The sequence below is a fragment of the Topomyia yanbarensis genome, unplaced genomic scaffold, assembly GCF_030247195.1.
Source record: "Topomyia yanbarensis strain Yona2022 unplaced genomic scaffold, ASM3024719v1 HiC_scaffold_41, whole genome shotgun sequence".
Taxonomy (NCBI): Eukaryota; Metazoa; Arthropoda; class Insecta; order Diptera; family Culicidae; genus Topomyia; species Topomyia yanbarensis.
In genome coordinates, this window is record NW_026683614.1 from 41,315 (window position 1) to 53,525 (window position 12,211).

Here is a 12,211-nt window from a genome sequence, read left to right on the forward strand (position 1 = left end):
GTCTGCCGACCATATCCTTTCAAATGACACCCATATTGATGGTGTTTCTCACTATTTTGTGGTAACCGGAAGTCGCCATCTTGGATTTCAAAATGTCGGTAATGGTCAATTTTAGGCGTCTGCTGACCATATCCTTTCAAATGACACCCATATTGATTGTGGTTCTCACTATTTTGTGGAAACCGGAAGTCGCCATTTTGGATTCCAAAATGGCGGTAATGGTCAATTTTCGGTGTCTGCTGACCAATACGGATCCAAAATCTTACGATTTCTGTTCACAAGTCCGAATAAGAAATATTCTGAACGCCTGTTATGAACCTATGTATTATTTTCGTACCGCAAAAAATGGGTTAATATTCTATACCATTCTTGCTCTGAAAATTTTGTCGAACAATTTTTGCGCCAAATGATATTTGACCCGCTTTTGCCTGAAGTTTTGATAAATATACCATTTCGGATCTAAGAGAATATTTTAACCCACTTTTACCAGATATTATATCTAAAATAAATTTGCACTAAATTTCTAATAAAAATACTGGCAGCACTAGCATAGCCGATAAACATCAACCCGAATACACAACCGCAACACAGCCGAAGTTTGGTTTCGCTATTCTCGTGTTTCGTTCCATACTCGTGCACCGGTAAACGAAAATCAAAACCAAACCACGGTGCTGTGTAAACGAAACTCGGTTTGGTTTTCGTGTCTCGTTGAAACACAACCAGCGGTAAGACCGCACACGATGTAAAGGAAACACAAAATCGTGTGGAAATTTGGTTTACCGCACCGGTAGTAAACCGGTTTTTTCCCACCTCTGCCCACCGGCTGATACCTAACATATCGAGCTGGGTGGGCAGACCCCATGGGGAATTTCACTTCCATCTGACACAATTCCTGTCAGGCCATGGCTGCTTCCGACAGTACCTCCACAGGTTCGGGCACGCGGAGGTCCCCGTCTGCCCAGGTGTCGACGAAACTGCCGAACACATACTGTTCATATGTCCTCGTCTCGAAGTCGAAAGAAGAGCAATCCTTATCTTCTGCGGCTAGGACACAACCCCTGATACCCTTATTCAGCGGATGTGTCAAGCGGTGGAGAAGTGGAACGCAGTCTCGACTGCAACCACCCAGATTACCTGCAGGCTACAGGGAATCTGGCGCACCGAGCAACAGACGACAGGCACGACTAACTAGTGATTGGTTAGTTGGAGCGGAAAAAGACCGAGCGCAAAAAAGTGAGTGAATGGTCTGTTCATGTTGAGGCAGGTTTGGCGCAGCGACTGGCAACCGCGTAAGGGGTAAACCCAGCCACCCCGAAGCAAGGCAGAAGAGCGAGTGTATAGGCGTATATGTGGACTGCCTCATGCCAAGATGGGAGGGTCGTAGCGTAGTATATTGGGACTTAGCAATTGATACCTCGTGGCGTGGCAGAGGAGTTATGGGTGAGCATCCAAGTCAGCCTCACACGGTATGTCAGAAGTGGGGCCTATGAAAAATGTCCCACATGGGATGCCAGGGGGAGCGACAGGGGTGTAATAGAGTGGTACGATCGAGAGTGAATCAGGTGATAGGGTGAGCATCCAAGTCAGCCTCACATGGTATGTTAGAGGCGAGCACAAAAGTAAGCCTAGCAAGGTATGAAAAAGGTGAGCACACAAGTAAGCCTCATGTGGACTGTTAGAGAGTGAATCAAGGTGTGTCAGAGCGAGCACCCAAGTAAGCCTCATAGAGAATGTATGAACGCGTGAGCGAGAGTGAGTGAGTACATCAAGTACAGCCATCCCCCATGAAGTAATACCGAGAGGTAGTCCCTGGGGGGAACAATGGCGGTGCCCAATGGAGTTTAGTCGGTATTACCTAGTCATGGTGTCACCATGAAAGCCTGACACTCCAGTACACCCCGTGTGGTAGCTTGGCATCTACTAATAGCACGTGTACTGGGTTAGTACGTAAATTGCAATCACCATTGAAAAAAAAGACAACCTCAATTAACCCTCTTCGACACCAGTTTGACACCAGACCAACGTGAAACGTATTCGTGTCCCAGTCGATTTGATGACCAAGGGGTATTGCTAGCAGCACTCGTTCGCCCGGTCGAATAATGCGGACCAATCATGGCGCAGATAATTACTACTTCCACATTTTCCGTTATTTTTAGTAATTGTATATTTGGCGGAATTGATTACATTGTTGTGCCTATTTCCAATCAAATAGCGGGAACAATCTATTGTTTTTATTCAGTGCAATGGCAGACATGTTCGCGTTGATAAAATCTGGTAAAATTCCAGCCAAAACTGTTGAAACGGGCCCCCTGTACTGCAACATTAGAACTATTCTACTTCAAAAATATCTCCCACTCGACGAATTTGCCAATCAAAATAACCCGTATCAACTCTAACACCAACCTGGTCACAAACGCGAACATGCAATTGTAGTCATCTACACATACTTACGCGCGCGATCCCACCATCATTAAAACACCCCGTTAATTAAGTGAACCTTGTACCATTCGTAGCTTTACAAACCCGGTCTGGAGCATTAACCCACCGCTCGCGCAATCATGAATCGGTCTCGTCCGATGTCTCTACCCTTGGTTATAGCAGCCTAGACTCATGCCTTCAGTTGGACCAATAAAAATAAACCGCTCGTATTCACTAGGCAACACGTTATTCCATGGGAACTCTAGTGATATGGGGAAACCAGGAGGGTGTCACTTCTGTCATCTGCTATGGAGATATACAGACTTTGACAGTAGTCAACATATGTGGGCCTAGCCGCCTCTAGGCCCATGACGCCCGTGCAATAGCATTGGGTTGTTTTGATTTTAACAAAGGCTGATGTTGGCTAGGACAAAATGGCTGCCTAGCAGGGGCCTGGGGGAAACTGATACAAAGCCACATAGGTATTCATCTGGCAACCGGGGAAAGTTCTTCAGCTTGCTCTGTGAAGTCTTAGGACAATCTTCTCTTGGATTTAATTCCTTGTAATAGCTGGAAATAATAGTACTAATTCGGTATGTCAATTATTCGCCGAGGATCGTTTCGGATATAGAAACAACTGTCCTGTTGTACACCATACATAAATAGGTTATGATTTATTGCCCATCCGTGGCGCGATCATTTCGTTCACTTGTTTGGGCTATATTTCGACTTATGACCATTGAACTGTTTCGCGCACCCGAGCAGTAGATATTCCAGTTTTAACATTCAATAAATATAATATATTTGTGTTAGTATCAATAGTTGGCGTCGAACTTGATTTGCTAGGCCACGTTCGATTACAAAGCAATTCCAGATTGTAATATTTGCCATAAAAGTTGTTACTACTAATTTTAGTTTGGTTTTACGAGCGTCTTCGATTCGGCTCTACATTTGATATGGACTTATTTGCGACCAAACTATTGCCATATGTTTGTAGGATTGTTTGGTAAACGCTCTTTGGAAAAACGTGACCCTTTTCAGAACCGATGAAAATAAAAAAAAAAGATGTTCATCTAAACGCCTAAAGGCGAGTTACCTGTTTTCAGCTGAATTTGTATATTTCTACCACGACACCAAGCGATCTCTACCTAGTATGTTAGTAATAGTTCTGCCTCTAGTAATATTCTCCCTCTAAAACATCCATAAAAATACACATGAACAGAAATATTTGACGTCATACTTTGTCCCCGCCCGCCGTTCAATCGACCAATGTCAGTGCCAACAGAGGACAGAGATTCGATTGTCCCACGGTAATGAACGACACCAATAAATATTTCCAGATGAGATTCGACTCAATTCAACATTCTTGATGTGAGCTCGCAGCTGGGCGGGGTGACAACGGATCGATTTACAGAATTTGACAGGAACTTTTCTCCCGGAACGGATTTACCTTCTGGCTGGAAAATCCAACCAACAGGCAATCTTCTGCTTCATGCTCCGTTACGTACTTAACAATATCGGCAACTGCTTGTGTAACCGGGACCCGATGGATCGCGGCCTCACGTCTCAACTGCTCTGTAATGGCCCGTTGCTGCTGGAGGTTAGAAGCCATTATGTCCATTACGGCCGTCTCTGATAGCCCTATGGTGAAAGGTTTCCGCTGGCACGGCAACTAGCGTAATTAAATTTCCTTGATGCAACAACTAGGCGCTGTGCGGAAACGTATTCACAACCGTTTTGTACCTTCGCTCGTAAATAGATTCGTAACTAAACACACGTCTTTATTTTGTTTTAACAATTAAACACGTAAAAATCACGTCGATTGTAACTGCGAATGGAAAAATGGCTGTACGAAAAATTCGTTCTGACAGCTGAAACAAGATGGTTGAAACATATCGTTTTTGAAAAATGGAGCGTCCTTAAATAATTTTCTACGTCTTGTACACGAAGAAAAAAAATCAGTAAGAATTAAAAACAATTTGGTTTTAATAATTAAAACAATAATTTATTAACAATTTTCCTGTTTGATATAGTGACAAATAAGAATCAGCTTTGATTCAATCAATACTATTGCTTGAAATTACTAACAAATTCATTTGTTGGTTTTTCAATAGTTTCAACTAATATTTCGTTTGAACAAATACAAATTTGTATTTAATTTGAAACAACAAGATCATGATAAATTTAACCGAACAATCAAGTTCGAAGAAACAAAAAAATCTTTAGTAATAACCCAATGAGAGAACAATTCTCGACAAACATATGATTACGGCCTAAAAGCCAACTGTCAAAATCCACTTTGAATGGAAATTCCGGACAAACCGTTACACGCCAATCACAGATGTTGATAATAAACGAAAGAGAAAAGTTTTCTCTTTCATAAACTGTTGTGAACTGTGTTCGACTAGTAACGGTTTGTCTGGAATTTCCATTCAAAGTGGATTTTGACAGTTGGCTTTTAGGCCGTAATCATATGTTTGTCGAGAATTATCGACAAAATATGATTACGGCGCAAAAGCCAACTGTTAAAATTCTTTTTAAAGGGAAATTCCGTTACTGGCCGAACACAGCTCACAGCACTAAATGGAAGAGAGAACCTTTCTCTTTGGTTTACTACCAACATTTGTGATTGGCGAGGGACCGTTTTTCCGGAATTTTCATGCAAAGTGAATTTTGACAGTTGACTTTTACGCCGTAATCATGTTTGTCGAGAATTCAAATTTAGTTGACATCAAACATATCTCGCGTGTTTTTTGTAAACGGCCAATAAGCATACTGTCAAATTTCACTTTGAGAGAAAATTCCGGACAAACCGAAACTAGCCAAGAGTGGACGTTGGCATTTTATAAGAGAAAAGTTTTCTCTTTCGTTTACTCTGCCGTAATACGCATATATGTCCCATGTTCTATGGGATTCCCTATATACATGGGACAATTATGCGTATAACGGCAGTACTGCTGTCTCTAATAATCGGCGATTGATGGTTTGACCAGAATTTCCTCTCAAAGTGAATTTTGACAGTATGCTTATTGGCCCTTTTCAAAAAACACGCGTGATATGTCGTTTTCGCTTGAAGCGAAACTGAGTCAGTTTCTAACCCCAAAATGTATGAACTGACAGCGGTTGGGGTTAGAACATGACTCAGTTTCGGGTTCAAGCAAAAACGCCGATAGATTCTGTTGATTTTCAACCAAGGGAATTTCGATCTAACAAGTTTTATTTTGTTTCAATAATGCTTCTGTTTAAAATGCAAACAGAAGTATTCGTTGGACTAAACCAAATACATGCTTTCGAGAAACGCTCATTTCAGTTTGAAACAGTCATTCGTCAAGTTTGAACTTCAACCAAAGATGTCATTAAGAAGAAAGATATTCAACTTATTTTTTCCGTATATCCTACTGGAGACACGGTTTTAGTATCCATCAGCGCCATCTGTTGAGTTAAAATCTCCCTACTAAACATTTTGACCTTGATTTGATTGAAAATTATTTATCGTGTACATCTTATTTACAAGTTATTTGTATTTGTATAAAAAAAAAGTCCAACTGACAATTTGTCTTAATGAACTATACTTAACTAAGGTAAACTAAACATAATTAAAATAATGACAATACACGACGACGAAACTGCGAAGAGTTCATGACGAAGTCAAAAATTTCAGCAAACTCGTTGAAGCGACGACTCATTGCTAAAATTGGACTATTTGTAGCGTAGTTGGTGCTGCGCATTTCAGAATGCAGTAGGGCTCGAGGGCGAAGAGAGCGGGTAGGCGCGTAGAGGTTGATTTGCGCTAGTAGCTCCGGATCATCATATTCAGCCAGCAGAATCTTTGACACGAAGGTAGCTTGCGCTGCATGTCTCCGGCGTGTTAAAGTATTAAGTCCTAAAAGACGACAACGGTCCTCGTACGGTGGCAGGTTTAATGTATCGTTCCACGGCAATTCACGTAACGCATATCGTATGAATTTACGCTGGACTGCTTCAATCCTAAGGCTCCACGTAGCTTGATAAGGGCACCAAACGACGTTTACAAATTCGAGCGCACCAATGAGCAATAAAGAGCCTTGAAACATAGAGGATCCCGAAACTCGTTGGATATTTTGAAAATAAATCCTAGCAATCGATTGGCTTTGTCGATGGTCGCTGAGACCTGATGAGTATACGTTAGCTTTTCATCAAGAACGACTCCAAGATCCTTCACGTGGTCAACGCGTTGTAGCTGAGTTCCTGCGATGTTATAGTTGAAACTAAGCATATTTCTCGTTCGATAATAGCTGATGACAAAACATTTTGCAACGCTGTTTCTTACACACCAGCTATAAAAGGTGTCAATAAGATGCTGTAGCTCACGGCAATCGGCTTCATTCCGTATAACAAGAAAAAATTTTAAGTCGTCGGCAAAAAACAGCTTTCCTCCACGGCTTAGAACGAAAACAGCATCGTTCACGAACAGTGAAAAAAGTAGTGGACCTAGCGTACTACCTTGAGGAACTCCGGAAGTGTTGAAAAAGGATTCTGAAACAATATCGCCAATTTGAACAACGACTTCACGGTGCACAAGGTAGGATCGAAGCCAATGGCAGAATCTAGTAGAACACCCTAGCTTATCAAGCTTTGTTACCAGTATCTCATGATTAACTTTATCAAAAGCTGCCTTTAGATCAGTGTAAATAGTATCCACCTGCAATTTCTTAGACATTTGTTCCGTGCAAAATGACGTAAAGCAGACGAGATTCGTCTCGACTGAACGTCCTGGGAAAAATCCGTGCTGGGATGCGCTAATGTAGTGTCGACAAGCAGAAAACAACGCTTCGTTGATAATTGATTCAAACACTTTAGATTCGACTCCTAGCGAAGTGATTCCGCGATAGTTCGCTATGTTGCGTTTGTCGCCTTTCTTGAATAACGGAAACATTACTGAGCATTTCCAATCATCCGGAAACGTTTGCTGCTGAAGCGATAGGTTAAAAATATATGCAAGTGGTGTTACAAGTAAGTCCGAACATTTTTTCAATACAGTTGAAGGTATAGCACTGATGCCAGGTGCATAAGATAATTTGGTTTTCCGGATTGCAGATATAACCATTTGTTCAGAGACAGTAAACACATTAAAATCAACAGCACAAGCAGGAACGTCACGACAGGCATCTTCGAGTTCGATTGCGGTTGGCGAGTCAGTTGAAAAAACACTCGAGAAGAATCTGGCAAACAGCGTACATTTCGCCACAGTTGTCGTAGCTTCTTCGCCGTCGTAAAGCATCCTTGATGGAAGTCCAGTTTCTTTTCGCTTCGTGTTGACAAATGACCAAAAGCCCTTCGGGTTTCGGCGCAGATTATTCTGGATGCGGTTTACATAGCGTTTGTACAGAAGCTTGTTGTAACAACGATACTCATTACTGGCTAAAGTGAACATGCGCTTAGAAAGAGGATTCCGTCGATTTGTGTACGCACGTAGGGTTTTTGCTCGAGTACGTTTTAGCTTTCGAAGAGTGCTGTTTGACCAGGGCGGCTTGCTAGGAGGCTGACATTTAGGCACTGAGGTCTCAACACAGTTCAGTAGTAGTCGCTTGTAGATGGCAACTGCAGCATTAACACTCACTTGGGCATGCAGTACGCTCCAATCAATTTGCGACAGAGAATTGCGCAGCTTTACAAAATCAGTTTTGCGAAAGCGAGACGGTCGACAGAAAGAGTTTCTACATACTGAACTGATCGAATAGTGCCAATTGAGATTTCAAGCGCGGGATGAAAGTTGTCAAGTGGAACAATCACGCTGGATGCTTCATTGACGGAACATACAGGTATAATAGTTTCACTAACAAAGACGAGATCCAGAAAGCGTGACTGGTGGTTAGGAATCATGCTTACTTGACTTAGTCCGTTGAAAGCAAATCCATCCAGTAGCAAACGACTGGCGATGTTGGTTGTCGAAGCAATCGGGTCTGGGTAAGCGTATCCGTGTCGTGACGGCACCCAAATGAGCCCTGGCTGATTGAAATCACCAAGGACAATCATCACGCCATCCGCGCCAGCTTGTGAAGAAGCGTTATTCACAGCATCCATATGAAGTTGCATGATATTGCAGTCGAGTCGCTTTTCAGGAGGAATATAGACAGCACCAATATAAAAGTTCCTCGATGGAGTTGTAATTCTAACCCAAACAGCCTCAACACTGGTTCAATTGCCTACATCAATCTCACATGAGGCAAATGCGGTGGAAACAGCAATCAAAACTCCTCCTCCACGTCCGCCAATACTATTGCCACTATTTCGGTCCGCACGGTATACGGTGTAAGCATCGCCGAAAAGCTGCACTGATGTTATCCGCGCATCGAGCCATGTTTCGGTGAAGACGCAAACATCGTAGTCACCGTCCACAGCAGCTAAATACACGTCATCAATTTTCGTCTTAAGCCCTCTCGCGTTCTAATAATAAATCCGCAAACCATCAGTGTCATGTGAGAGGTGTCGTGCTGCATACCAAGTTTCAGGACTGCGGGCTCGATGATTACTATCACCGCAAATAGCGCGGGAAGAGCAGGATGTACCGTTGTCAGGAAGGGGAACAAGCTGCGATGCGGAGGGAATGACTGCGTCATAACTGTTGTGGCCAGCGGCTGACTGCAACGGGAGGCATACTTGAATGTGCGCAGTATCACGTGTAGCTTCGGAAGGACATATATTATTCAAATGTTTACCTGAGCGGACAGATGCGATGCGATCGAAATTATCATTTTTACATTGGAGGTTCGCTGGAGCGGTAGAGTCGATTGAGTTGTGTTCATCAGCAGACTGTAAGTGAAATTTACATTGAGGGTGTGCAGCATCTTGAAGTGCTTCGGAAGGACATATACCCTTCTTGGCTTTACCTGACACAGAAGAAGTTGTCGATTCGTCAGGTAGTCCGAGGTCGCTCACCGAGGAACATGAAGTTAGACAGACGAGTTTATCGGGGATAGCTTGGCGCTACTGTCCACCACCAAATGGATTCTTCTCCGCAGCAATCCTGATGATAGGCCGTTGAATTTTTGAATTGGTCACAAATTCACGAAAGTAGATGTTCTCCGGCCAAGAGTCTTTGGACAGAGCCTTATCCCTGCATGATTTGCTAACGCCAACTTTGAAGGTGATGAAGCTCAGAGATGAGAGATCCTTTCCTTAGGAACTAGGCGAACTATTTTTGGTTGCATATCCTTTCCCAGACAGTCTTTCACAAGTGTAGAAACCTCATCGTCCGTCGTGCTGGGATCAAATGCAGACAAATAGACCCATAACAGCTCCTCAGGTGGTGATACTGTTTTTATCGATTCAAACGCAGCTTTTGCTCCACGAATATTAGTGATTTTTGCTTTCTTCACGCTTGCGCTTAGGAGTGTTTGGAACGGGATTATATGCAGCAATCCTTGTCCAAGGTGTATTTACCGTTGGAGATAGCGGTTTTGTGTCGACTTTAACCGAGAGAGCTTTAACGACATCTTTTAAATCAGTTATGTCATCCTTTAATGATTTCAGAGAATTGTCGTCGGACATTGTATTGTCGCAACAACGCGAAGCCATTTTGCGGAAATTATCGTTACAAAACAAATCAGCACATCCGTTACACATCCAGAATAAATTCCGTGAGTAGATTCCCAGGACATCACGGACGTCATAATCCATCTTGACATATCATGTGAAACGAATTTCCGCAGTACCTACGACAGGTGATTCGCTCAGAATCATTTATAACTTTAAAGCAGTTGGTACAAGCCATGCTTTTGAGCGAAGAAAAAAGCGCCTACCGAGTATGCAATATACGCAGCAAAAATGAGGCGAACTTGCATGCAACTATCAGCTATCCACCAGAAGATGTCGCTTTTGCCAACAAATTGAGCGTAACGTTGTGCAAAGTGATAACGTCAAGTAGAAAAAAAACACAAAACTATCACTTTCACTAAAACAACACTTGCAGCTATCAGATATGATGCTGGTTAAGTTCACGAAACTTCAAAGTTCTTGCACAACCGATTAACAGTAATTTAGTTTAGGTAATTTGTCGGTTTTCAGTAGTTGTAATTGTTAGTTGATACAATACCGTTTTTTATGAACTTCATCTGTAAACATTTCCGACCGAACCAACTAGTTAAGATACAGACGACACAACAACGGAAATCCCCAGACTTGTGACCCTTTCTTGTGTCTGTACTCAGTAATCGTTCGTTCTGATAAAAATATAAAATTGCATTTTGGGTATCTTTCATCTTAATGACATCTTTGCTATTCAGCTTTTTGTTGGTGGCTGCGTTCCCAAATGCGCACCCCACTTTGACAAGTCGTCCGTCCAATGTCAATTTTGACAAATCATCAGTCTTGTCAATTTTGACAAACCGTCGCTTAAGTTTCAATTTTCACATCACGGTAGGCGTTCATTTTTGTTCTCAACTAAAACGTTAAACGTCAAATTAAAATTTTGTATATTTTTCCGTTGAAAATAAAAAAACCGATTTCCATTCGGGTCGGCACAATCGAGTGAATTAAGTTGTTTGTTTTGGGGATCATCTCTAATTCAATTCGCCGATTGATATACTGAGGAAAAACAATTATCAGCGACACTCGATTTAGTTGAAACAAATAAGCCGGTTGAATTGCAACCGATTTCGTCATTGCAGCTGCAATCGTCAATTTTCTATGAGATTGTTTTTTATCGCTTTTCTAGTTTGGCTTCTTTTTACGACGATTGCGAGATTCGTTCGAAAGTGCTTTGTATTCCCGTTTACGACATCGAAATCAAATGGGCTTACTACGAATAAGGGTGGTTGTGATAAATGGGTAATTTTGAAAAAATCGCCCAGCTCTACACAAGGTTTGCTAATTTACTGTATTAAAAAAGATGGAGTGCTTTTCCGGGTGATTTTACACCGAGTTTCGTTGGTCATATCGTACGTGATGAATTCATGTAAGAGCAGAAGCTTGAATCCCTCATAGTAGCATCCAAACAACTGAGAATATGTTATAAAACTATTAATCAGCCAACAAAAAAAATGCGCGAAGCGATTGATATCAATGAAAAAGATTATTGAAAACAAACTAACAAATTTTAAATTAGACGTTTAACATTGGAGTTGAGAACATGAATGAGCAGGGTAGGTTAAAGTTTGTGACACTGAAGGCTTATCATAATTGACACTACTGTCGATTTGTCAAAATTGACACTGGACGGTCGACTTGTCATAGTAGGGTGCGCATTTGGGAACGCAGCCACCAACAAAAAGCTGAATAGAGTTCTATGCAAATTATTTCATACACACTAATTGGCGGATTGTTTTCCTCCAGTTGTCATATATAAAACTGTCAGCCAATTTAAACATTTGAAATAGCTCGCCCAAAGTATTTATTTTGGCGTTGAAATGCTCTATGTCGTTGTTTAACTTATTCCGGAGACGTACAATACTAGCTGGTCAGATTCCATCATGAAAATAATCTGATCGAAAAGCTATTTTCGATTAATTTTCCTCCAACTATGACAGTTGGAAGAAAACAAATCGTTGAACACAACAGTTCCAGATTGTAAGGTACTCTATATACACCACCGAAAAACTACCTAAAATTAAGTACTTTTGATTCAATCTCGGGGTATCGTGCAGGAAGGTAAAATTAGGTAAACCGTGTTGAAGGTAGTTTCCATTTAACTACGGCAAAAATCATAACTCAAATTTAAGTTAAATTTACCTAATTTCGAGTATACCCCAAACAACTCAAAAGTACCTTACTGCACGGAAGACCTGGACTGAGTCGAATCTCTCGTTTTGTTTTT

The 12,211-nt window shown here is 41.7% G+C and overlaps 1 protein-coding gene across 1 annotated transcript; it reads right to left on the reverse strand.

Moving 5' to 3' along the window:
- Window positions 1-3,063: 3,063 nt before the first annotated feature.
- LOC131695544 (guanine nucleotide-binding protein subunit gamma-1-like) lies at window positions 3,064-4,299 on the reverse strand. Its single transcript, XM_058984070.1, has one exon. It carries the CDS (start codon window positions 4,037-4,039, stop codon window positions 3,827-3,829), a length of 213 nt encoding a protein of 70 aa, XP_058840053.1. The 5' UTR covers window positions 4,040-4,299; the 3' UTR covers window positions 3,064-3,826.
- Window positions 4,300-12,211: the final 7,912 nt, after the last annotated feature.

What these genes read in the sequence shown, in the direction of transcription:
- LOC131695544 (XM_058984070.1), bottom strand. Translation starts at nt 4,039, where the DNA reads ATGGACATAATGGCTTCTAACCTCCAGCAGCAACGGGCCATTACAGAG.